Source organism: Cryptosporidium ryanae, assembly GCF_009792415.1.
Source record: "Cryptosporidium ryanae isolate 45019 chromosome Unknown contig_27, whole genome shotgun sequence".
In the NCBI taxonomy this organism is placed as follows: Eukaryota; Apicomplexa; class Conoidasida; order Eucoccidiorida; family Cryptosporidiidae; genus Cryptosporidium; species Cryptosporidium ryanae.
This window is the reverse complement of record NW_027125546.1, coordinates 97,989-124,235: the sequence shown is the minus strand read 5'-3', so window position 1 is coordinate 124,235 and position 26,247 is coordinate 97,989. Positions and strand designations below refer to the sequence as shown.

At 42.4% G+C, this 26,247-nt stretch overlaps 9 protein-coding genes across 9 annotated transcripts; 2 read left to right on the top strand and 7 right to left on the bottom strand.

Annotated features, from left to right (window-relative positions):
- Positions 1-5: 5 nt before the first annotated feature.
- On the bottom strand, positions 6-2,051 carry FG386_001724 (uncharacterized protein; the record flags this gene model as incomplete). The annotated part of the gene is made up of 1 exon (XM_067341117.1): positions 6-2,051. One exon carries the CDS (start codon positions 2,049-2,051, stop codon positions 6-8), a length of 2,046 nt encoding a protein of 681 aa, XP_067196925.1.
- Positions 2,052-2,294: 243 nt separating this feature from the next.
- FG386_001723 (uncharacterized protein) lies at positions 2,295-3,074 on the bottom strand (the record flags this gene model as incomplete). The annotated part of the gene is made up of 1 exon (XM_067341116.1): positions 2,295-3,074. The coding sequence occupies one exon, from the start codon at positions 3,072-3,074 to the stop codon at positions 2,295-2,297; it is 780 nt and encodes a 259-aa protein (XP_067196924.1).
- Positions 3,075-3,552: 478 nt separating this feature from the next.
- Positions 3,553-12,675, top strand: FG386_001722 (uncharacterized protein; the record flags this gene model as incomplete). Its single annotated transcript, XM_067341115.1, has 2 exons — positions 3,553-6,473; positions 6,972-12,675. 2 exons carry the CDS (start codon positions 3,553-3,555, stop codon positions 12,673-12,675), a joined length of 8,625 nt encoding a protein of 2,874 aa, XP_067196923.1.
- Positions 12,676-13,218: 543 nt separating this feature from the next.
- Positions 13,219-14,268, top strand: FG386_001721 (uncharacterized protein; the record flags this gene model as incomplete). Its single annotated transcript, XM_067341114.1, has 1 exon — positions 13,219-14,268. The coding sequence occupies one exon, from the start codon at positions 13,219-13,221 to the stop codon at positions 14,266-14,268; it is 1,050 nt and encodes a 349-aa protein (XP_067196922.1).
- Positions 14,269-15,621: 1,353 nt separating this feature from the next.
- Positions 15,622-17,070, bottom strand: FG386_001720 (uncharacterized protein; the record flags this gene model as incomplete). The annotated part of the gene is made up of 1 exon (XM_067341113.1): positions 15,622-17,070. One exon carries the CDS (start codon positions 17,068-17,070, stop codon positions 15,622-15,624), a length of 1,449 nt encoding a protein of 482 aa, XP_067196921.1.
- Positions 17,071-17,545: 475 nt separating this feature from the next.
- Positions 17,546-21,373, bottom strand: FG386_001718 (uncharacterized protein; the record flags this gene model as incomplete). The annotated part of the gene is made up of 1 exon (XM_067341111.1): positions 17,546-21,373. The coding sequence occupies one exon, from the start codon at positions 21,371-21,373 to the stop codon at positions 17,546-17,548; it is 3,828 nt and encodes a 1,275-aa protein (XP_067196919.1).
- Positions 21,374-21,818: 445 nt separating this feature from the next.
- Positions 21,819-22,844, bottom strand: FG386_001717 (cyclin; the record flags this gene model as incomplete). The annotated part of the gene is made up of 1 exon (XM_067341110.1): positions 21,819-22,844. The coding sequence occupies one exon, from the start codon at positions 22,842-22,844 to the stop codon at positions 21,819-21,821; it is 1,026 nt and encodes a 341-aa protein (XP_067196918.1).
- An 851-nt stretch (positions 22,845-23,695) lies between these two features.
- Positions 23,696-24,493, bottom strand: FG386_001716 (uncharacterized protein; the record flags this gene model as incomplete). Its single annotated transcript, XM_067341109.1, has 2 exons — positions 23,696-24,340; positions 24,422-24,493. 2 exons carry the CDS (start codon positions 24,491-24,493, stop codon positions 23,696-23,698), a joined length of 717 nt encoding a protein of 238 aa, XP_067196917.1.
- Positions 24,494-25,250: 757 nt separating this feature from the next.
- FG386_001715 (Grina-prov protein) lies at positions 25,251-26,003 on the bottom strand (the record flags this gene model as incomplete). Its single annotated transcript, XM_067341108.1, has 1 exon — positions 25,251-26,003. One exon carries the CDS (start codon positions 26,001-26,003, stop codon positions 25,251-25,253), a length of 753 nt encoding a protein of 250 aa, XP_067196916.1.
- Between the last annotated feature and the right edge of the window lie 244 nt (positions 26,004-26,247).

The following is a 26,247-nucleotide window of genomic DNA, read 5'->3' as shown; positions in this document are numbered from 1 at the left end:
GGAGTTCACGAGTTGCTGGCTGCGGACTGACGCACGCTGAAGTTCGAGGCGAATTGCTTTCTAGTGTCTTCGTTTTTCGTTATCCACGTAATGTTAGTTTTCGCGAGGTTGTTTTTGTTACTTAAGCTTTTGATTTGGTTTTTGGTTTCGGTTATTTGTTTGCGGTTGAGCCTCCTCGCATTGCGGCGAAGGGGCCGGCTTGGGCTGTCCGAGCGGGGACACGGTCGGCTCCTCCCAAGGTCGCTGTCGAGACGAATGCAGTCGTTTTCGTCGGGAACCGCGTCGAATTCGTCGTCCTGCTCGATGTACTCGCGGTTCTTGTGGATGGCTGTAAAGCCTGTCATAAGTCTGGACCAAAGCAGCATATCGTCGTTCGTGCTGTTCGGTTCAATGAAAAACATGTTGCCGAGCAGCAGCTTGTGACTTGGATTCTTGTCCAAAGTGCTCTCACCAGGGTCGGTTAACTCAAGGAAGTCGTCATATTGAAGTTTTGTGTTCCTTAGTTTGTCCATGAACTGAATTGCCAGACAGACTGGCTCCCCTGGCTGCCACGCCAGCTTTCTGATTCCGTTCAATTTGGTCAGTTCCACTTTCCACACAATCATATTAGAGCCTGTATTATCTTTGCAGCTGTGTCTGCAGGGCAGACACGTCTCTTTGCTGGCGTAGCTTCTTTCGTCCGAATGTGAGCACACTTTCATCAGGTAATAAAAGCACTGACCACTTGAAGATATTGTTGATACTGCTACTACGCCGCATGGATACATCTTGCTCACCGGACCGCAAAAGGTCTTGTTTGTTAAGTTAACCCTGTCGCTGTAAACCGCTATTGAAGTTATCCATTCCTTTTGAATTATTTGTGTGTAAGTATAAAGCAATGTAAAGCTGCACTTGAGTTCACCCGAATCTGGCGTAAACTCGCAGCTCTCGCCCTCGCCCTCGCCCTCGCCTTGGAGATCCTCATCCTCGTCCGGACTGCTTTTGGCCCTGTGATCGCCTTTATTCTGGTTGTACGCAATATTGTAGATTGAAAATTTGTCTGGAAACTGTATTATGAACAGGTCTCCCGTCTGATTGAACATCGTCTTGCAGTTCCTCAAAAGCCTGGCCTGTCTTTTCCCGTAGTTTGGTACCGACTTAAAACCTATAATGCAGTTGTCTTCAAACAGACACATGTGCAGTTTATCACGTAAGACAAACACTGCAGAGTAGACTCTGCACTCACCGCCGTTGTTCACGGAAATAGACAGAATCCTGGCTTCTGACGCTCCCTCTGCAGAGGGACGGACGACACTATACAGTTTGTCTGGAAGAACGGAGCGTACACTCGCTATTTTAATAGTGCTGTTCCCACTCGCAAGGCCTTCAGAGCAAGAAACCCTGACCAATAAAGGAACGAAAACCGAGAATTCAACTAGGAACTCGATATCAACGTCCTCTTCACGATAGTAAACCCTTATTCCCTGCACAGAAAGTATAACGTTGTTGGTCTCGCTGCACTCCTTTACATAAGGCAAATTCTCAATATCGGATCCAGTTATGTCTTCGGAAGAGAGACCTCCGATATAGGTTGGAGTGCTTAATCTGGAGGTTCCGGTACCGCTTTCGCCAACAAGGCCTTCGGGAGAAAGGTCCCAAATGCAGAGGAAGCGGCCAAAGACTCCCAACAGGAATTGATTTCTGTATCCGAAAACGGATGCGTCTCTGCAGAGCACCGTCTTCTCCTTGATCCCGGCATCCCTTATTATTCTAGGGTATGAAATGGCAGAAAAGCACGTCCTCGTGTAGGCCCCCAATAAGTATATTCCGCTCAGACCAATAGCGACAATGATCTCCCCGTCTTCGCTGTAGTTCGCGCAGGTGAAAGGACTGCTGCACGAGCTGTCAGTCCGGCATTCCGCTTGTCCGCCAGAACTGGAGTTCCCAACGGGATCTGTTTGGGGATCGTCGCTAAACGTGGGTAAATGGTCGCGTTCCAACCAGTTACTTGGAATTTCCGGCAAGTATCTGTTCGTTTTCAGACGAAGTCTGCACTCCAAATCAAAAAACATTTGGAGAGCCTTGTCTTATTAGTTAATTGCATTATATTCCGCATACACCTCGCTTTATACCCGGTTTGCTCCTCACTCGGCACCTTTTTACTGTACCCACATTTTACCATATAGCGAGGTTAGTGGTTTCCCGGCAGATCGTGCTGCCTCGGAAACCCAAACGGGAGAGCAACTAAAGGGCCAAAATGGGACAAGCGAGCACACAAAACGCAAGTAAAAAAAGACTGAAAAGAAAGCACTCCCTTAGACCAGCAAGACGGCATTTATACAGCCGTCAATTTCCGGATTGTTTGTCACTTGGGCGTACTTGGCCCAAACGACTTTACCTGTTTGCGTAACTAAGCCTAATTCACTAACATTAACCTCGATAACAGTGCCTTTGGTTATAACTCCAAGGGAAGTGTACAGCTGACTTTGCGGGTTTTTTTTGATTGAAACTATATCTAGGTAAAAGGTGGTTTTGAGCTCGGGATGGGTAACATGCGCCCTTTTAAATCTAAGACCGGTTGGTCTGATGTATCTTTCTAGCTTAGGTGGCTTTCTGGTAAAATCGTTGCCAACAAAGCAAACCTTGTTCACGACTCTTTTCCACGACTTTTTCCTTCTTTTTCCACTACGGAGTATCCTAAACATCTCGTCCTCGTTCAGCGCCTTTATTTTGGGTATTGGAACCTGCCATTTCGCGGATTTTTCCTTCCTCTTCTGCTTGATCATGTTGCTCAGTATTTTTGTTCTGTTGACGCCTTGGCGATCCAGCAAATAGGAGGGCACTGCGCCTCCCTGCACCTCCGGTTCCTTCTCAACGGCGTCCTTCTCCTCATTTGCCTTAACCAGCTTCCTGAGCGTCGCCTTCTCGGCGTATCTCTTCTTATTGTACAGTTTCGCCTTTATCCCCCTTACCTTTTGCGCATATTGAGAGGCCTTGTGCACCTTCCTAGACTCAAACTTCCTTTTCCTCTCAAAATGGTCAAATCTGTACCCGTGCCTTTTTCTGTGAAGCTCTATGTACTCGTTTTGGGGCATCTTAACGGCCTCCACGCACCTCCAACGGGCTTTGTCCTTATTGCTCTAGTCCGCTCCGCTGACGCAACGCACGCCGTGTCAGCACTTCATTCAGACAGACAAAGCGAGTTCCGCGTCCTTTAGCCGCGTCTTGAGCCAAGCCACGAAAACACGTCCTTACGTCTTTGCTCTGCACGTTTATTCCCTCTCGGATCGAAACAAAGCTGCTCCTGGTCTATCGCTCCCTGGTAAATTTACCGAGGTGCGGAGCGGCGCCGCCTCGAGAGGCGCCACTCCGTAATTCCGGTACCTTTTGTTTGTCGCGCGTATTCGGGGAAAAAATGTGACACTGCTGGTCGAGAGCCACAATAAATGCAATATTGGTTAGAAGTGGTTCGATAGAGCGAATATCGGACTATAAACAGTGTACATGGGAGCAGAGACGGGCGTTTTTCTTGTTTGATGTGTTTCAGCGGCGCTGTTGCGTAAGTTGAGCATCATGCACGGCCTTAACGGCGGTGGGGAGTACCGGAGAGGTTTCCCGATAAAGGAGAGAGACAGCGATGAAAAAGGCTCGGTGAACGTGCTTGCCACTCCGAGGATTGTGCTCAGAGACGAGATTGTGCGGGAGTGGTTCTCTATAGACCGCATTTCCCATTCCTCGTTAATGGCGTTGAGATTCAGGCTGCTTTGTTTGAGACTTCACGTTTACAAGAACGGAAGGACGGTTCCTGGAAGAGTCGGCCCCTGTTCGACATTTCGCATTGACTTGGATGATGATGAGTACACACAGCTTTTTGAAGAGGAAAGCGGCTTTGAGCACGCTGACGGAGAGCTCATAGGAGAAATAATGTACTTGCTTTGCTGTCTGATTGACAAACCAGACAACCCCGAGGAGCCGGACGTGCATTGGATCACTTTTGTGGGGCTGGAGCTGTTTTCCACTGCGTACTGTTTGGAAGACGAAATGGCCTTTTGGTACATCGCGACAAGCGAATCCGACGACGCCAGGCATGCCCTTCGCGAAGACGGCAGTACCGGATGGGTGGAGCGAGTGATGCAGTACAGGAGGAGCGACTCCAGCGCCAGAAACTGCAGTTTCGCAGCTGGCGGCTGTCGTACGCATGGCTGCTTCAGCGACGCGAACGTCGAGAGAGGCACTGTAGAACGCGTCGCGAACCGGGGCAGCAACGGCAGAGGGAGGAGCGAAAGCGATAACAGACACAGGACGGTTTTGCTGGAGCTCTACAATGGTCTATTCAAGAAGAAGCCGTTGGGATCTGGCGGCGAGGAGCCGGAGTATTCGGATTCGCTGAATCCCGTGAATCACTTTTTGGACCTTGCGATAATATCAATCTTTGAGTTGCTAATAAATCCAAAGTACAGGGAGGAGAGCACTTTGTTTAAGAGGATTGAGTGCGACCCGTCGCTGTTGTCCAAAATAAGAGTGGGAGCGGACCCTCGAAGATTAACCAGGTGCTCCCAGATATGGAGCGGCCAGCACGTTGCATACAGATGTCTAACGTGCGGGGTAACGACCTCATCTTGCATTTGTGTGGACTGTTTTCAGAGCAGCAATCACGAGGGCCACGACTACTACATTTACAAGTCCGACTACGGAGGCTGTTGTGATTGCGGCGACGAGCAGGCTTGGAGCAGCAAGGGCTTCTGCAGGCGGCACGGCGAGGACCGGACTGCCGATTCAAATTCCGGTTCTGACACTGAGAGAAAGGTCACGGACACTCTTGTTTTTCAGAGACTAAGAGGACTTTTTCACGCAGTGCTGTGTCACGTAGTGTTGCTCTCTAGATTCCACCTCAGGGTTCCGGATACGAGCGAGCTCCTTCTTCCTTTTCACTCCATGCTTATTTCAAACGTGGCTGAGAACTGCGAAAACCACGCAGTAGAGGAGGGTCGCGAGGGAGCCACCCATTTTGTTCTGGACGGAGAGCTGATTCAGGACTTCGACGACAACAACGCCAACGCCGCCAACAACGACGCCAACACCGCTTTCGTCCAGAACGTCCTGGACGTGCTGAACGACATCGCCCAAGACCAAACGCATGACCAAGACCGAGAGAGTCCCGACGCGAGCGGAGGTCAGATACACATTAGGGTCCGCTTTCAGGTGCACCACAACGCAGATTCGCGGAGACCCAGGCAATTTGAGACGGAGACGGTCCGGGATCCCCATAGAGACAGCTTAAGTCGCAGAGGGAACCCCGACGGTGGCTTCCACTCAAACGCGAATGGGAGTCTCACGGACCACCTCAAAAGCGGGGGGCACCTGAGCAGTCCCACTCGCAATCTAGACACAGAGTGCATTTACCCTTCAGTTTTTGTTTTCAGGGGAGAAAAGGATTTTCAAATGGACTCTTACATTTTCCAGTGGTTCATTAGTCTGACGGGGAGCTATCAGTCCGTTTTCCTCCCGTTGCTGGGCGAGCTGCTCGGTGCGGAGGTGAGCGGCTTGTTTCTGTATGGAGTGAACCAGAGCGGTGGCTCGGAGCGGGTTTCTCGGAGCGGAAAAGTGTCCAAGACGCTCAGGGACTGGGTGGACGTCGGTCTCGAGAAGAACAGGAGGCTTTTGAACAACAGAGGCGCAAGGGAGCTGCTGGCGCGTCTGCATCCGGGCTTCACGGCAAACGAAGAGAGAAATCGCGCTGAGAGCGGAAACAAGGCCTCCTCTTACATGCCGCTTTGCGACGACTCGCTGGTTGGGCGTTTTCGCGAGGAGGAGCAGGAGCAGGGGTCGGCCGCAGGGTTGAGGAGCGGCGACGCAATTACGTACTTGGACATGCTGTGGATGAAGTTTCTCAGAGACGACGCCCGTGGCTCCCGCGAAAGCTCGAGCGTCAGACTGAACATGCAAAACGACCTCACGGACCTATTGCTCGTGCTGATGTTCGGCAGGGACTTTAAGGAGGACGTGTTCCCGGCCATATTCATGAGAAACTACAGCGACCTGGTCATGAAGCAGGAAAGGGTCTTGACCAGGATAGCCGTCCAGCTTTTCACTATAGACAAGATGCTGATTGAAATGACGCTCGACTGCGATTTGATCAGGGTGATATTCTACACGACTCTTCAGATCCTGGGGGGCTGCTTGGACTACACCGTCTGCAGAGGGCCGTGCGGAGGGAGCCGGCGAATCTTGACCGACTACGTCATTCCGACGGTGCGCTCTTTTGGAGAGGGCTCTGTGATCAACAGGAAGTACACGTACCCGATGCACGACTACAAGTACATTCTCCAGTCCGTTGACCTCATTGCGTTCGTGTTCCTGAACAGGTGCACCGCCGCGATGGAGAGGGAGCTCGCCAAAAGGGGAATCGGGCGCGAAAACTACAGCTCTTTGGCAGAGAAGTACTACGTGGATTTGTGGCACAACGGCTGGCTCGCGCTGCTCAGACTGACCCAGTGCATGAACATGCACCGGGGCGCGGGGCGGACTGCGGGCTGGAGCAACTACTGCGAGAGGAGCCTGGGCAGCCAGATCGAGGACTCCAGATGGCGGTCGAGCCTCCTGCTCTGCTGCGATCTGCAATCCACAGTTGACATACTGCTGCAGATACTGTACATCCTCGTGGGGGACGCCGGGCGGGCGGCCTGCGGTCCGGGTCCCGAGCCACGCGATTGCGAGGACAGAGGCTCCTTTGGGGTGTACAGGATCGCGGTGAACACGCTGCAATCCCTGATCCAGTGGCTTTACCTAACGAGTTTGAGCGAGAAGTGGAACTTGAGGTGCTCTTTTGTGGAGAACATAGTGAGGCTCGGCTGCGTTGGCGATAGGTACCAGCCGGTTAGGTACTTTTTGCTGTTTGAGTTGGCGCGGGACGAGGCCGACTACGCCGGTTGCTTCCTGCACAATTGCAGCGCGTTGAGCGGCTCGGTTTCGCTGCACATCCCTCTCCACAGGATATCCGTCCAGGTTCTGCTCCTGTACCTAACTCACTTCACCAGACGCAACTTGAGCGGGGACCTGAACTACGTCAAGGATCTGTTGTTCAATGTGGGTGTGAACAACGACTTGCTCAAAGTGCTGTTGGTCGAGCACCCGATTAGGTCCTACTGTTTCTTCTTCCAGACATACTACTTCAACGAGCGCTTTTCCATAAGGAACAGCGCGGGGAGGATGGGTGAGTCTCAGTTCTACAGGAGGTCCCACTGGTCGGTGCTTTACATGCTCCTGGACCTAGTCTCGATCCGGTTCTTCCTCGGGATCCTGGATGACGAGAGGTACATACTGCTTGTGTTCAACTCGATACTCACGCACTTCGGCCTGAGGGGCGCACCGAGTCTGGGGGAGGACGAGTTCGCGCTACCGGAGACCAACTCCAACGGGACCGACAGCCTCGGGGAGGAGTGTGTTGGTGACGGGGACCACAGTGGCGGATCGGACGCGGAGCGCCCAGACGGAGATGCCGACTTCTCAAACGCGAGCATCAACATGCTGAATTCGAGGGAAGGCTTTGGCGCCAGAGCGGCCTCCTGCGTGCACTTCGTCATGGACGTGCTGACGAGAATCAATTCAGTAGACATTCCCGTGTCGCTTACATTTAACAAGTCCACGTACAGGTACCTGTTGTTGCAGTATTTGATAAGGAAGGAGCGGTCGAGATTAGAGATCAGGGACTTCGTTCCCATATACAGCTCCTCCTCTTTGTACTACGGCCAATTCATCCAGTCGTTCAATTCGTCGAATCCGAACTTAGTAATTGACGAGATACTCTCTTCCTTTTGCGACTCGGTTCCCGCGACGGACAGGAGACCCGTGCTCTACAGGATGAAGCAGCCTCTCGGGTGGATGCTTTACGACCCCGTTGTCCCGATCAGCTTTCTGAACAACGAGAACTCGCTCAGTTTCACCAGGTTCATGGTTGATCAGATGTGCAACTGGTACGGGCAGAACAAGGCTCTGGTGGAGGCAGGCAGGGACGCAAGCGGAGTCGGGGCAGGGTCCCCGTCGGCCTTGACTGGCAGGGGCGCCTCCGGGGACGTGGGGTTCGTAAACGGCCAGTTTGCCAGGTTCCCAATGAAGCTGTGTCACGTCCCGGAAACCGGTCACTTCGTTTCGCTCTTTGACTACAACAGAAACACCTACGTGCTGTCCGTGCTTTTTTCAAGCGTGGTTCATTTGTGTTTGCCAAAGCTGTTTGGCCTGGACAAGAGCCGCACCCTTTTGACGGAGCCGAGGGCGGTCCAGTACTCCTTCATACTCATATTCAACCTGGTTAACATAGAGGTCGTCAGGTTTTACAATTCAGTCAGGTCGCAGGCGCGTCTCGGAGGCCAGAACGGAACCGACTCCGGCGTCGCATTTGAGTACAAGAGCCTGGGCAAGCACTTCTTGGGGAGCGGGGGCGTCCAGAGCAGCGAGGGGAGCACCCGGGTCGGAGGGAGACAGGCTTCTGGCTCCGTGAACGAGGATTTGGTACGCGATTACTTTGGAATCTCGGAGGAGAGCGACGCTGGGGCCGGGAGTGCAGGACGCGAGGGGAGGATCACGGTCATGGGTTACACGGAAGAAATGGAGAATGACCACTACAACTACCTGCTAGTGGACTCCCAGCTGTGCGGTCTTTTGTACGACAGTTTGGAGAAGGAGCTGGCCGCGAGGAGGGAATCGGGACCGCGTTCGGAGCTGCGCATCTCGACGCTTGACATTGAGCACGTTTCTGGGCAACTCAGGAGCAGCGGAGTGGACAATGTGTTCAGCCTGCTTACCGTTCCGATAAGACTCGAGATGGCGGAGCTGGAGGGTCTTCGCGCGGAGGAGCGAGACGACTGCCGGGAACCGGAAATTGGAGTCGGCAGGGGTGGGTTTTGTCTGATGGACGTGCTGATCGAGGCCATATATTCGGTTAGGAAGAGCGAGGACAGCTCGAGTTTGCCGTTGGGAAAGGACCCGGGTCCCAGGTTCAGATTGGTGAGTAGGGATGCGCTGGACGACATATCTCTCGAGGCCAGCTACTTCCTGGAATGGGGTTTGTCCATAGGAAAGAAGGCGAGTCCTCAAATCCGCGAGTACATAGACAGGTACCTGAGCGACATCTGCCTGAGGTACAAAAAGGAACAGGGAGAGGCCGCAGATTGGGGCAGCAGCAAAAGGAGCGTTTCATCGCAGCAGGAGAGTATAATGCAGAGGTACCTGAGGAGACAAAAAGAGTTTATGAGCAGCCACATGAAGGAGTTTGACAAAAATGGAAAGTCCGAGACCCCGGTCTCTGACACGCGCACGAAGGCCGAGTATTGCGTGTTTTGTCACGAGGAAATAAACACGTCATCCCGAGACGAGGGCGTCTCTGACGACTTGGCTACTTTTGGGTACCTGGATCTGCAAACCATTTCGATGAACTCCAGAAAGAGCCTCAGATCCTCTTCGAGCATTAGCGGCTTCTACTCACCGCCGAACTACACGTGCATGTTGACGACCGTATGCGGCCACATCATCCACTACAGCTGCATTGGGAACTACTACAAGTCGCTCATAGAGAGCAACTTGCGCATGTCTGAGGAGGCGGCTGTCACTCGCATCCTGGACAACGCTAACGAGGCCAGACGAGCTCTGAATCCACACGGAGACGACCACTCGTTCCGTTCGTATTTGGACACCAGCTTGGTCTTTGGCTCGGAGCCGGACTCCGACTCCGACTCCGAGTCGAATCCCGCCGATTCCGTTACCCCTTATCCGTGTCCGATTCAGGTACCGGATACGGAGGAGGGCCCCGGCTCCGCGTCCGCGTTCAGTCTCTTCTACAGGAACGCCCCGATAATACCGAGGAGGGAGGTGATCAAGGTTTCTGTCGGCGTTTCCGGAGACGACGTCATAATTCACGAGCTGAGTTCTGTTAGACAGGCGAACACCACTGGCGAAGTAAAGGGCGCCGTTCTGGACTACAGAAGTCGACGCTGCTTCTACCACTACACGAATTTGCGTTGTCCGTATTGCAAGACCAGCTCCAACATAATACTGCCGTTCAGATCGCTCTTATTGCGCAGGAAGAGACGCGAGTCGGCCGCGGCCGAGGAGAGGGAGGGAGGCGAGTCTTACGGCCTGAGAGACGTCTTGGGGGCAGCGTTAGATACGCTGAGGAGGAGGGGGTCATCTGAAGACGACGCCAGCGACCCGTCTGATTTTGAGGTGTTGTCCGTCAGTCCCGAGAGCCACCCTATGCTTCAGCAGGTGCTGTCGATACTGAACTCCTTTAATTATCTGCTGCCCCACAATCTGATCAACAACAGGTTGTACATAAACTGCGTGTTGTCTGTGAATCCGGTGAGTCTTCTCGTTAAGATTTTGAGCGACAGCATAATTGTGGACAGCATATCGTTCAAGAGCAACAGCTCTTGCAGACCGCTCCTTTACTCGATAATAATGGACGCAATTAGGGATCTGATTGACTCGTTTCCGATTCTGGGAGCTTCTTTGCTCAAGCGCTTGTCGCCGGTTTTGAACAATGCCAGCTCCAACATGGACGTTTGGGACCTCGTTTCGATGCAATCCCCTTCATCTAGATTCCAGTTTTTGCTGAATTACATTATATTAGCTGAATTCGTGGGCAGAAAGGAGGGGAGTCTGCCCGAGACCGGCGATTACCTGGACGCATCAAGCGTGATTGTCATTATGCTGGTAATTGAGGTGTTCTCCTTGGTGTGGACGTTTTGGAATGACGACTGGGATGAGAGGTTCCGGGCGAAAACCGGGGCAGGTGCGACGGGTAACCCCATCGTGGACTTGATGTTGAGGCGTTCCAGCAGAGACAAAAGGAAGGTTATAGAAAACTGCCACCTGAACAAGGAGGAGTTCTCGGTTTTGAATTTCTGCGACGAACTGGTAAACGGTCGCAACTTTGATTTGTTTGTCAAACACAACGAAGCGGAGGGCAGGATGGAGTATAGGGCGGTCAGAGTCGATTCGTTCAACAAGACCAGGATATTCACCAATTCCTATGGATCCGTTCCCGTGCAGATCTCCAGACCGGCTGGGGTTTCGTCCAGACGACCAGATCCGATTGGACGCGTCTCGGAGTCCTTGAACGGCCACCCGGATTTTGAGATGGAGGAGCTTGACATGCGTCCTTGGTCAGGCTGTTCTCCCTGCGATGCGGATGCCAACAGAGGAAGCAACGAGGAGGAAGACAGCTGTGAATGCGGTGGGGACCGTTTCTGTTTGAATTTCGAGGACAACTACGTCGGGGAGAACAAGTCTGGCTACCGATTCAGCAACTCAGTCACGAGCGGATGCGGGACTCCGGAGAAGATCCACTACATCTTGAATGAGCAGATGTTTCCGAACTATAAGCTAACGACCGAGCACGATCTTAGAATAGACGACTTTTCGCTCAGCGGAATGTTCAAGCTGGAGAAAATCGAGGACCTTTCGAAGGTGGTGCATTACGGGCTGCTTGGCTGGCTGAAATGCCTCTCTAGGTTTCAGGACTTGCTTTTGAGCGAGTGCGACAGGGAGGACGGTGGGAATCCGAACGATCCGGGACTAGAGACGGACGGCTTTAATCCAAAAGACGCAGTTAGACATTACACAGAGAAGATATCGAGCAAATTTAATCTTGAAACTAGCGTTTTAATGGACGCGGTTGAGTTACTGACCAACTTCGAGCACAGCGACGGTGCGAACGGAGACTCAGAGCGCGTCAGGGAAATCGAACTGCTGAATTCAATAGTGGAAAACATACTTTTCATTAAGATCCTCCCACTAAAGAGGGTTTTCTTGCCACTTACTTCGGTTGACGTGCTCGTTCACTCCAAGAACAGCAACGGCGAGACTCAGTTGTTGAACAAGAGTATAAATACGTACTACAGAGTTTTGAGCGACGGGGAGTTGGACTTTATTCTCAAAACGTCGGGGTACATTAACGAAAGGCGTTTGTGTATCGACAATTACGGAGATGGTCTTATTTTAATTAATTGCTACAATCAAAACAACATAGTTCTCCCGAAAATGTACCACACGCTATACAACAAGCTGATATCCAACAGGATGAAGCACTGGAGCGGGAGCAACAAGGCAAAGATAAATCAGTTGTTGCTCTGCTTGTCCTGCGGAGCCGTTTTGTGTAGCGATAATTCCTGCTGCAACGAACCCGAGGACAACTCAGTGAACTCAACGATTTTCCTCAAGTCGTACTACTATTGTTACGAGGGCAAAAAGGACGCAAGAGGCGAAACCGAACACATCTGCTACTCCATTCCATATGGAACCGGTTTGAACATGTCGTTCGCTTCCACTCCCATAAAAGACCACATAACCAGGTGCGGAAACGGCCTCGCCTTCTTCCTGCACGTATCCTCCTCTATCGTCATATGTTTCAGGATAGACGTCGCGTCCACGAAAAATGTCAGTTCAAATAACATTTTTAACTGGATAGAACCCGAGAAGTCCTACATCTACTCGTCCAGGGCCTGCGAATTCTCAACTTTGTACGTCGATGAGTACGGCGAGGAGGACAGATTCTTGTCCAGAGGAAAGCCTCTAACTTTGTGCAAGTACAGACTCGACAAGCTGCAAAACAGCATACAAAAATACCTATTAAGGAGGGAAAATAACGTGAATTGGTATCCCTTCCAAAATATAGACTTGTTCAACTACTTTCACGACTAGCCGACTAGCCGGCCTCCGTTGCAATAGGAACTTAATCTGAATTACCTGATTGACCGCCGCCAGTGCCCAATTATCGCAGTTGTTTGTACGCTTATTTGCATCGCTCTTGTTTAATCTGAATTTTAAGCACCCTGTGCCTAGTCTCGCCCTTGAGGAAGCTGTACGCACTGGCCTCCCTGCCCGGCCGGAACACTGTCCGGAAACGGGTGGTCCGGGAGAGCCTGCTCCGACGGCCAGAGGGCTCCCACTTAAGCCGAGACTTTAGGGCGACTTGTGCCGGGAGGAGGCTCTCTGCGCTTCAAACAAGCAGTACACCGGCACGCATGCAGGCAGCAATCAATTTTGCGTTTATTTATTTTTCCGGGGTACTTAATTCTCAACCCACAAATAAATTATAATTTATTTTTCCACCAGGCGAGTATAATACAAAATTACAATAAAAAGAGAAGTTAATTTTAGAATAAATAAGTCAGTGCGTTGGTTCGGTCCAGGAGCCGGTGTACATAGTTCTGACTCTTTATTGTCGTTAAATGCACGGCAAGGATGGTTTCTGCAGAGGACATAGAGAGCTTCAAGCTCATATCGGGGTGCGGGGACGAGCGGTTGGCGAGGAGGTATTTGGAGATGTTTCCTGGAGACATGAACAGTGCGATAAATGAGTACTTTTCGAATATGGGGAATGAGTCCAACGCAAATGGTTCGAGAGGTTTGGCGGAGGGAAGCGATCAACTTAACTATGATCAGCAAGAGGACGTTAGAACCCCAATACCCTCCTTTAATGACCAGTTGATTCAGGATTACCACCAGGACAGCGCGAACAGCATGTCTCATTATTCTTTTTACAGCAGAGCCGATTTTAATTCCGAGTCCATTCCCCTGACGGATGACTTTTCAACGCAAATGTTTTCGCCACCGGACTCGATAATGTTTAATGATTCATTTCAAGTGGCTAAAGAAAGGGCAAAAAGCTTGAAAAAATTAATACTAGTGAATATACAAAATCCCACAGAATTTTCTTCAATGATACTAAACAGGGACATATGGAACGATTCGTTGATGATTGAATTTATAAAAGAGCATTTCATATTTTGGCAAAGAAGCAGCAACACACCTCAGGGCATTGAGTGGGTTAATCTTTATAATATTTCAAAGCTCCCTCACGTTTCTGTAGTTGACCCGAGAACCGGAAGACAAGTTAAAGTTTGGGACGTCGCCAAGTCATTTTCAGATTCAATAACAGCGTCTTCTGAGATCATTGAGTTTCTAGAATCGGACAACACAATCAAGACTATAGACAGAATGTCTAATTGCGAGCAAGGCACCAGAGATTCCTCTAAAAACAGTGTAAGTTGTTTGCCTGCACTCGCTAGCTCTGCTTCAAATGCCAGCTTTAACGACAACACACAGACTCACAACTCACAGTCTGGTGTTGCTGCCGAGGACGCGTTGAGTGACGAGAGGAACGCCACAGTTGCCACCGGCTCATCTTCGACAGACGCGGGAGAGGTTCAGATTCCAAGAATGAATTCGGAACTGGCTATGTTGCATATGGAGAGAATGAGAAGGAAAAACTCAGAGAAAGGCAAAAAGTGAGTTCGCGCAGGACAATGAGCGGACCATGTACAGGTTAAATTCAGTGTGAAGAGGAGTGCTATTTAAAAAGCAGCGAGAACCGGAATTTTTGTATTTTCCCAGTGAGGCCCGGTAAATGCCGTATTTTAAGGCTCGTATAATTAGTTTCGTGGCAGCGACTCCCTGCTGTCGTGGTGTACGGAAGCCGTTCGACCGAGTCCTTCCAACAGGGCGTTTCTCAGCAAGGCAAAAACAGGAATACGAAAAAAGTGTCACTGAACACACGATGAATTCACTTGTCGAATTAAAATCAACTTAAAATAACACTACTTCTGAATGAATGTCTCCAGGATAACTGGAGAACCGAAGCCTCGAACACCACTATAAACGCCACGAGTGGTCGCGGTTCACATTAAACTAGCTCTGTGAGCGAAATAACGGAGCGTCTGCAGTCGCGACTCTCCGAAGTGGGAACAACAAGAAGCGAGTTCCTTGGATTCTGCGCAAGTACGAGGATCTCCTATAGTTACTCAAGAGGAGAAAGGAACATATGTGTGGGTTTCGAGGAGTTGCTTTGTTTATTGCTAGAGCTAAACCGGCATTTGCCTAGTTTACATTCAGAATAACATTTGAAATGGGACGGTTGTAGATGTAGGATAAACACACTGTAAGTAGCTAATCTCGTAAAAACAAGGTGTTTCTTCTCAATTTCGGTCCAAAGTGCGAAAGTGCAAGTTAAAAAACGAATTAGCCGTTGTTTCACACTTAAGTTCGGTCATTCACCTACACAATTCACTGTCTTTTTACTCGTGAAACCAATTAAACTCCTCATTTTAACCGTCTCTATTTCGAATCCCAACAAAGAGTGCCCGCTCCCCGGCTTAAAGTCAAGCACGGGAATGGGCGCCTAGTTGCAACTATTGCTTCTGAAAACTATTAAAAGACACGCGCAATAAAAGTTAGAATTGCCGTGTGCATAAGGCAACCATGTAATTACCAGTATAAAAATTAAACACAAATGCAGATTAGAATGGTGTAGATTCAAACTCCAACGAATGCTCCTGTAGTGGAATTACTGTGAGACTTTTGACGTATAGCGCTGCAAGGGTCAACATAAGGTTACGGCGCCTGCAGACCATGGCGGAGACGGAAGTCTGTTGAAGTTGAGGTGCAGCGTAAACCGTTGATCATAAAACGCGAGACAGGTAGCCGTGCACTCACTATCCATTTTATTTACCTATTCTCGAAAAAAAATATACCTAAAAATGGCGCTCATAAGAAACAAGCCTCCCCACACCGGCCGCGTTCCCCTGCATGTTTGACCGGTTCCGTATCTAAATCTCGCAAGCTGCTTGCAACTAAAAGTTCGTTAGATCAGATCTCAGATGTCTTCAACGAAGAGTACTCGGATTCGTACGGCGATATAGTGCATCCCTTCGTCTCTTTCATGTAAAAGTAGCAAAGTATCGAGACCATGCCGCAACATGCAGAAGAGAGGAAGTAAACGGTCAAATCTGAGATAATGTAAGATACGGGGATGTAGACGGAACTAATAAGCCAGTTTACAAAGGCGCAGATTCCCATGCCAGTCGAGCGCACTTTGGTAGGCAATGCTTCTGGAACAAAGGCAATGGACACTGGGGATATTGCAACTTGGAATGAAACCAAAAATGTAGTGAATGTGACAATTGGAACCGCCTGAACGACAAAACTCGAAAAGTGATCCTTGAATATAGTAAACAACGCTAAAAACAATAGCGATATTGAAATGACTGCGGTTCCAACAATGCCTACAATCCTCCTTCCATAGCGCTCTATTAGTTTTCCGCCACAGAAACACGATAAAGTCTCTATGGACGAAATTATGATAACAATGTAAATGATTTTTTCTCCAGGTAAGCCAGAAGCTGAGCCTATAAGCGAACTCATTTTCTGAATAAATATGCCAATGCCACTTCCGCTAACTGCAATGGTTACAACAACAGACATAAACATCGGAAGGAAGTACTTTCTGCTTAAAAGTGTTGAAAAAGTGGTCTTCTCGCTGTTTTTGCTCTCTTCAATCATTCTTTGATTGCTCAGTAACAAAGAATCCATCTCGGCATTCACTACTGAAGGATCGTCATATATCTTCATAAGCACTTGTTCCGCCTCGTGTGCTCTTCCCTGGGAAATTAACAAACACGGAGTTTCACTTCTGCAGAAAGCAGTCACTCCCAAAATGGCGATGAAGGAGATAATGGACTGGAGCAAAAATGTGGCCCTGCAATACATCAGGTATTTTTGCAGGTCAGACTCAACCAACTGCGATACCGGGGGAAGATACAGTCCCGTGCAGTATATTATGGTTTGACCTGCAGGAATACATATACCGTAAAGTGTTGCATACAATCCTCTTCTGTCCTTGGGAGAGATTTCAGAAATAAATATGACCGCTGCTGTTGAAATACCGAGTGGAAAACCACTTATGAATCTCCCTATGCAAAACACCTTGAAATTCGGCGCCAATGCTGTAACAATACCTCCTATCAAATAGGGAAACAGTGCCATCTTCAAACCGAACACTCGACTCTTATTAATTAAATTCTTCAGTGTAAAGGAAGCCAATAATGACGCCGAAAAGAATGCCAATGTAACTCTGTACATCGCATAAGACCCTCCATCGCAACTCGTTCTTTCTATAAATGAACCCTTATTTCCACATAACCCATAATCCAGTATTATATATGGATCTGTAAAGTTCAATATTGAAATATTCATGCCAAACAATAGGGGAACGCTCAAGGCTATTATACATAGTTTTAGACTGTAATAGCTAGACATACTTAATATACACCGTCTTAGATACTTCTTTTCTCGATACTGTTTTGTTATATTTAAACAAAGGCGTGCAAAGAGACTACTTGCTTAACCAAAATAATTTATATTCGAAATAAAAAGCAACCTTGATATTGTATATGCTTTATTTACGAACATAAATGTGTACAAAAGATAATGATTTATCCACGTTTAAATTGGTACGCAATTAATAACAAGTCTATGTATCGCCTTACCTTTAAAAAATATTACTTGATTCGTTACTCACTGTGGAAAATTAACTAAAATAACAAAGGACATATTACTTTATTTTTATATATAACTAAAATTAATATTTACCGTCTAATTTAATTACATTTTTTTGTGTTATACTTAATTTCTGTCAAATTGGGCACTAATTATTACTAACAACTAGAGGGCGGCAAATTATTTAGGTCTAACACTTATTTAATTACGTCTCCAAGCGCTAAAGTAAAATTATTTAGAAGATGGAGTTTAAAAAGTCCAATCTCGAATTAAAGCCGTTGTCGATATTTACGTTTGAATTTTGCGACGAATAATTGCTTTGTGTTTTGTAACTATTTAACTTTAAAGATTTTCTTTCTTCGTATTCCTCGCTTATTCTCTTGATTCTAAGCGATATTTCGGTTTTAATGTTAACTAGTTCACTCTTGAATTCTTTAATTTTATCCATAGTGTTTGCTTTATTATTGTACAATTTGGTTAATTTGGATATGTCTTCGGGGGCCTCTAGAATGTGTATGTATTCATCTATGAATGGTATTATATCATTTAATAACAGGTGTATGGGATCCAATTCAAGTGTGCAAAGCATGTGGTAGTCGCACCATGAGGGTATAGAATGATTTTTTCTACTGGAATTATTGTAGTTACTTGTTAGAACACTTTCTCTGATCATTTCAATACAATGGTTCACTATTTCCTTTAGTAAATTAGATTCAAAACAATCAAGTGCGTGTTTTATGTATACTTTGAACCAGTATTTAAACTCATTTCTGGAGTTTACAACAAGTGATGACGACATTTGGTGTTCTATATGCATTCTCGTACACATTATACTTCTTTTTTTATATATGCTGTACACATTTTCTGTGTTCTCGCAATTATTCCCATCTATATCTTCATATATATGTTCAGTACTTATTAAATTGCCTATTATATGACCAAATAGTGTAAATATTTTTTCTCTAGGATCCTTTTTTATTTGATTATTTAAATGCACATAACGAGAGGTCTTTTGAATTTCCCTTAATAAAAAGGAATCGTGAGAAAATTTTCCGTGATCACTTGTGTTTTCATCACATTCACATTGATTAGCGTTTAAGTCAACACTATCATTTTCATAAATGTCATTTGTTATATTACAAATCTCACTTTCATATTCGTTATATTCATCCGTAACTGATATTGATAGGTCTTTAATTATTGAAAATCTTTTGTCCTCATTTCTCGTAAATTCTAACGCTGTTTTTTGAAAAACCATTGACCAATAATCTGATTTGTAATATTCCAAATCATCTATTCTAATAAAATTGAGCAAACTGAATGAATATGAAAATACTTTTCCATCCTCATAATACAAGACTACAATAGGTTTTTTATTAATATCATTATTATATAACGTATTGATATTTCTGTTTTTATGAATAAATAAATCAACTCTGCTTAATTTAGAATCATTCAGATATGACCAATCTGTATCCAATATCCAATTCAAATTCAGTCGTACATTATTGTAATCGGAAGTTGTTGTTGACGGCAATTCAAGTAATTTTAATTTACCGTTTATTGTTATCAACAGTATCATTTCTAAACTACAACATAATGTTAATTTCAATACATATGGCATTGTTATTCCTGTGATTATATTTGTTCCCGTTTTCATATTCAATATATCAATATTAGTGTTTATAAACAAACTATTATCTTTATCAACGTAATTTGAATAAAATATAAGTAACATGTCTTTTATTCTTATAATATGTGTCACTATATTATTATTGCTAATTGGTTTAAACCATTGTACATCTTTTTTTATGCTATCAAAAGTATCATTGTTATCATTCTTTTCTTGTTTAATGCATATAATTTCTGTATTTACTTCCCTACTTTTATTTTTATTCTCTAATACTTTTCTGTTGTCAACAAATATACACATTTTATATGTCTTATCATCTATTACAGTATCAAAACTAACTGATAATCTTTTTGGATATTTTATGTTTTTTACCCATTCTCTCATAAACAGTCCCAAGTAAAAATCAGAATTAGAACCACAATTATTATTATTGTCGTTTTCTTCTGATTTTTTTAATGGATTCTTGCAAATTCCAACTTTATCGCTTGTTGTATTTATGTCATTATTTGTTGCGCTATTTTCACTACACTTATTTATATTCTCGTCCCTAGTGCTTGTTCGTGTTTCTAAAGAGTCATTATTGTTATTGATTTCTGTGTTTTCACTAACATTTAAAGATATTGCGTCATTTGAAGGCTTAAATTTATTTTCTTTATCTTCTATTTTTAAATTGCTACCTACAGTCTTAATGTCAACCTTGTTTTCATCATATTTACTAGCTTCATTCCCGATATTAGTATTACTGCTTAATGTTACATAACTATCTGTATTTTCTTTATTTGATATTAGTGATAAATTTATAGGCTGTATTCTTCTTATTTTAGTACCTTTGCTTGTAATTTTTGACTCTTCTGTTCTTTCCTGATGCTCTATTATTTCACTCACTGTTATTATTGGTACCTTGTTCTTTTGTGTGCTTTTTTGAATGTTATTATCACTTTCATCACTCTTACTATTTAACACATCTACTGAGGGTCTTTCTGGTATATAATCATAGTTCCAAATATTCCAATTTGATTCATATATATTTGATGAATTTATTATTGATGATTTCAATAAAGAAAACTCGTCAAACTCAAAACTAATCAATGTTAATTTGTTGTCATCTGAACCTATTAATATTGCATTATTCATATTATTAAACGATATATCAGTTACACTTGCTTGCTCATCCATAAAGTTAGATAGAACAAAAAAACATTCAATTGACTTAATTTTGTCAATTTTATTTAAGTCATATATCACCTTCCAAAAACTTACTGATCCGTCCTGGGAACTTTGTGCACATAAGGTAAATAATTCATCATTTCCTGTTATTATTGTTGGAGAAAATTCGAATAATCTGATTCTCCTTTGATGTCCTCTTAATCTGTAGGCTTCTGGAAATTCTAATTTACCGTTAATAGATGATATATTACCTACATTATTTAAATTCCATACGTCCTCTATGTTGTCGTAACTATTATTTTTCATTTTTCTCGATTCTGTCCATCCAAACGGAGAACTATCAGACACATCCTTAAATGGAAACAAACACGAAAAATATGATGTTTTAACTTCACCATAAGGACAACCAATTAAACATGTTATTGGATCAAATATGGGCCTTCTTATAAATGTAAAAATACAAGGTGAATTTGATATTAATCTATCCTCATCTAATAAATATGATAATTGTATACAATTTCTTCTAGACAAGCTCTTTTTATCAGCTTCCTTGTAATTGTATTTTACTTCAAATACGTACAACTTTTTGTTACTCATTTGACATGCTAAAAATAATCCATTTTTGTTGGCATTTAAACCTGATACATGTCCTACTTCGTTAATGTTTTGTTTAATATTTCTGTCCTTAAATCCAATTTCAATCATATCTTTCACAAACAAATTACAAGATTGACATTTTTCCTCTATATTGTAAACTAATAGGTTTCCAGAGACCGTGCCATTTATAAGTATTCTAGACCCTTTAAGCCAACATATGTCTGTACATTCGTTTATATCACTGCTTGGAAAAGAAGAATAAATAGTCCAATTCTCAAGTAATTGCTCTGAATTATCATCATTTGTCTCTTCTAAATCTTTATTTTCTGAATTACAGGTATAACTCTTAAAAATATTGTTGCTGCAATGCGTGTTATTTTCGTCATTTTTATAGTATATTGATATTTGTTCCATATCAACTATTGCCAGGTATTTTCCATCATTACTCCATCTGCATAATTTAATTATTGAATTTGTAATACTTTCAATAAAACCTAATTTATGATGATTACCATTGTAATCAAATGACCATATTGAAACTCCTTTTTCACCACATATTGACACTCTTTCCAAGTTCCATTTATCGTTTATTGGATGTGGTTGAAACGAAACTGAAAGGATTCCATCTCCAGGAGCTTGAATATCATCTACTTTTTCTATTTTCATTTAATTCATTCGAATTTAATTTTATTGATTACTTTAGATAATTTACTTGATATTTAATTTTTAAATTTTTTTGATCGTTACAATAGTTTATTATACAATATTTTCATTAGATTGTTTTGCCTTTTTCAATCTTTTTGTGTTAGTAAAAATTTATTAGTTGTTATTTTTTAATTGTTTACATTTACACTTTATTAATTTCATATGAAAATTTGTATTAAAAGTTATTTAGCATATATTGTTTCCGCCAATAATAAATAGCATTAATGACTTGCCCACGTTTAAATGACATATAGACGATAATAATCTAAATTAATATATATAGTTAGTTTCACATTAAACAAGTTGTTATTTTTGATAAATAGTGATGGACTTTGAGTTATATATTTTTCAATTTTTATTCTTTATTTACCAATTATTTAAGTTCTTTAAAGGAAATGTTAGTTGATCACGATTTTATGTTTATAAAACTATTATATAAATAGCTATACGAATTTCTCCATTTATTTGTGAGATCCTTCAAATAAATAAATGGTAATTCCTCGCTTGAATTTGTTTCAATTAATTTTTCATTGTTTGTCATATATTTTTTTTCCAACAAAAATTGTTCATTTATAATTCCAATCAAGTATTTAATAATTAATTTGACGTCATCAACTATATAATTAATTTTTGAGTAATTCTTTATTTTGTACTTAAACTCCTTCAATATATATATGTTTTCACTGTTATTTTCCTCTTTTTCGAATATTATGCATAATAGTATCAAAATTGACGCAGTAAGTAGCTTAGGATTTATAAATATCATTGTTTGATGAAGTAATGATAATTCTGATATGTACAGTGCACTTGAATAGAAATATTTTGGAAGTCTTTTTTTATTCACTTTTTTTATAAATTCTTCATTAAAAAAAGAATCTAGATAATCTATAATCGTTTTTTCGTCAGATACTTTAAAATGTAATGTATTAAGTATTTCTACTTCCATGTTTATCATATCAGTTGGTTTAAATTCAGAGTTGCTCATTATACAGTAATCAAGCAATACGGCAGGGTTTATATCCTCATATTTTGATGCTATATGTAAACATGTTGCTCCTACCAATTGTAAATTATCACAGTTAATGAGATCATAATTATTATTTTTAACAATAAACTTATCAAATATTGCTATTCCAATGTGTATTGTTGCTGGTCTAAATTGAAACTTTCTGTGAACACCTATCAGCCAATCAAGTACAATTACCCTACATACATTGTTTAATCCACTTTCCACTAATTTTTTATTGTAATTATTCATCCCTTCAAACAATTTACTTATATTATTACCTTTTTGAATCTCATTATAACCTGCTATGGTTTTTTTCAGATCATTAATTTTGCTTAGTTTACCATTGTTACCTATATTGCTATTGTTACTGTTTTTGTACCTATCTTCCTTGGATAGTTTCTTACCCCTTTTAGATATATTCATAATAAAATTCTATAATAATGAATTACTTTTGATAATAATTATTCTTAATATATTACTTTGTTAAACAAATTCAAAAAATTTGTGAACCCCCTAATTACTTTTAACGATATTATCAACTATTCTACCATACCAAAATTGTTTTAATTGGTGGCTCGATTTTCGGCCTATATATATATATATATATAATTCTGTAACTAAAACTTAAATACCTCTATTGCTTGCTAATATAAAAATAAAAAAGTTTTGTGGACCATTCATATGTAAGGCCAATTTTTTTAATTATTTTTAATTATTAGTGATCGTCTTAATTGCACTATCCAATTGAAACTATGTTTTAATTTGATACAAGTTTAACAAAAATAATATAAACCTCCGAGCTAACACACCATAGAGGATTAAATTATCATATTAGATGTTGCTTTAAAGAAAATATCAAATAAAAATTCCTTACTATCTATTTTTCTTGCTGCATGCACATTTTTTTTGCAACTGCTTTTTCTGCATTTTTTTTACCGCCATTAATAATATTGCACCGGTATTTGACATTTCAATTTTATCACAAATAAAGATAATAAATTTGCATGTGGACAAATTAAATTAAATATGACATTAATATACTACTTATGTGTATGATCATGATCTTAAGTACCAAGTAAAAGTACGTAGAAAGAATGTTGTCTATAAGAATACACATTTCAACATTTGACGTCGGAATTTGAGAATATAAGATACGTAAATATCCGAGTACTTTTAAAAAAAGTTAATTATCTTAAGAACTACGGAAAATGTGAAGATGATTGAATATAATTTACGCATAGACAAATAAAACATAAAAATAATTCGTTCCAGTATTAATTGTTCTGAGAAGATAATACAATAGGAACTGTTACATACCCCGGTGGAGGAACAGGGGGTGGTCCTTCTGGAACCAATGATGGATCTTGAATGTTTAGAGACATTGTTCCGTATTTAACATTGCTATCCATATGATTATTGGACTGTAAATTCGTGTTTGATTGAATTGGATGCGGTTGTTGCATCATAGGGCGAGTTGGAGGGCCTTGAATGGGAACAACAGGTGGAGAGAATGCAAACCCTTGTGGATTATTGTAAGGCTGTTTAATGTGACCGTGAGGAGGAACTGGATATCCACTTCCTTGAGGGGGTAGCGAAGTTTGAGGGAATAAGGGAGGTGGAGGTGATGGATATCCGACTGTGGGATTTCCTATGTAACCAGAATTTGCGGGTAAAACCTGATTTGGATTTAAATTTTGTTGTGGGTTATGATTTCTAGCCATCATTCTTTCTCTCAGTACCTGCAAATATTTTGTCAGCTTCTTTGATTCAGCTATTCTAAATTGTCTCTCTATTCTCTCCCTTGTTTTCGTCCTCTCCCTTTCCCTAAAGTAAATAACAACAAATGCAATCAGAGCGCAAAGCACTAGTGATGATAAAACTGCAGTGGTAATGATCGCCCAAATTGGTACTTCTCCCTCCTACATAACAAATATAAAGTAAATTAATTCAAATTCAACATTTCATTTACTATAATGTGAATAATCACCGTTTAAACTTACATTGGTTGTGATAACTGTTCCAGAATCGCCGTCAGCGGCTGTATTTGTGTCGTACACTTCAAATTCACTCATTTATCATTTTAGATTAAAAACTTCAGTGTTTTAGTATTATTATACCTGATTACTACCTATTTTTTTTATAAAGAGCTTGAAAATACGAATTTACTTGTGGTTCTTCCGGTAAGTAGTGTCAAATAAATGATGACAAGAAGGAAAAACTTCAAAATTAAGAAACTAGGATAGATCCGTCTTCAAATAACTTAAACCGTACAATTTAAGGAGAGTTTCTTATGTCACTAATCTTACCACAGTTTACTATTAGTATCAAAAAAAAAAGCAGAATTCCTCTCGTGAGGAAAAAATTATTTATTGGTGTTGGCGGGAACACACAACGTTAGTTCTATGGCGCCATAAGAGGCCTTCTGTCCTAAATACAACGGGAAGGGAAGTTGGAACAAAAGAGAGACAAACAAAAAAGAATGACATATTTAAAATAATGCTTCCTCCTAAATGCTTTTTTATGCCTTCAGCATTGCTTTCTTTCTTGAGAAACTTCTTTGTTTCACTTTCACTTCTTTGATAATGTTTTCATACATCAGTTTCTACTAGCTTGAACGTCTCCGAAGGTAATACAATTTATCTATCGAATAATAAGTAGCAAAGTAACGGAATAACATAAACATCCGAGATCTCCCAATTTTTTCCCTTAATTTTAGTAAAACCTGAATTCACCGAACAGGAGTGGGGAAAACTCTATATAGAAATAATATATTTATGACTATTAATTTATTGTAATAATTATTGAATTCCTAAAACATTACGGGATCGTTCATCTAGTTTCATGATTTAATGCCATTATAAACCTGAGTACATATATGAAAATATTGATGATTTGACTGTGAATTGTCAATGCTGCTGAAACATAGCTATCTTCATAGAATACATTTTTCCTGTCACCAATTACAGATTGTGTTGTTGAAACAAGAGTAAATGAGAAGAATATAGCTCCAATAGGCGATATAATGAGCTCAATAATCCTTGAAGTTGGGAAGAAGAGGTAGATAAATGAGAAAACAAAGAGGGCAATCATTCCATAGAAAATGTAAATATAGTATGATGTGAAATCATGTTTCGTTTGGAATGCAAACATTGTGAGGCCAATAACAGACACTGAAGTAATTACCAACGCCAACAATATGTATCTCTGGTTTACAAGGAAACAAAAGAATGCAATTGTAAGTGCTTCAAGTATTGTCACTGCCGTGAAGAATAATATGTTCGTTGGATAACTATTCAATAAGCTCGGAACAAAGTATGATATAAAATGCAAAATAATTGTCATGAACATTATGGTCAATGGTGCAGAAAGTGTTAATTTGTTTTTCACTAAGAACGATACTATCTGGGGTTTGTAGTAAATGAATATTGAAGTAAAAGCAATATCTGTAAGAATTTGGAATAAAATCAGGCCATAAACTCGCCTAATGAAACCCATTCTCAAGTTCGCTGAGTATTCCCCATATTGTCCTTCCAAATCATCCAGGTCATCATTTGCACAATCTTGGCGATATATGGTAACCATTTTGTTTTATCGTACTCAAATTATTAAACTAAAAAAATCAGTGGTTCCTCTTTCCAAATTTAATCTGTTGAGCTCACTTTGATAATCCAAGTGAAAAGATCCAATAACAAGTAAGTCAGTCTACTATTAAAAAAGTTAATATAAACCTATAAAGAAAATATTTATGTTTTTTCTCAAAACACTAAAATTTGCCCTTCTTTTTTTCTAAATTATAAATTTATTTCACTCTTAATATTCTGAACTC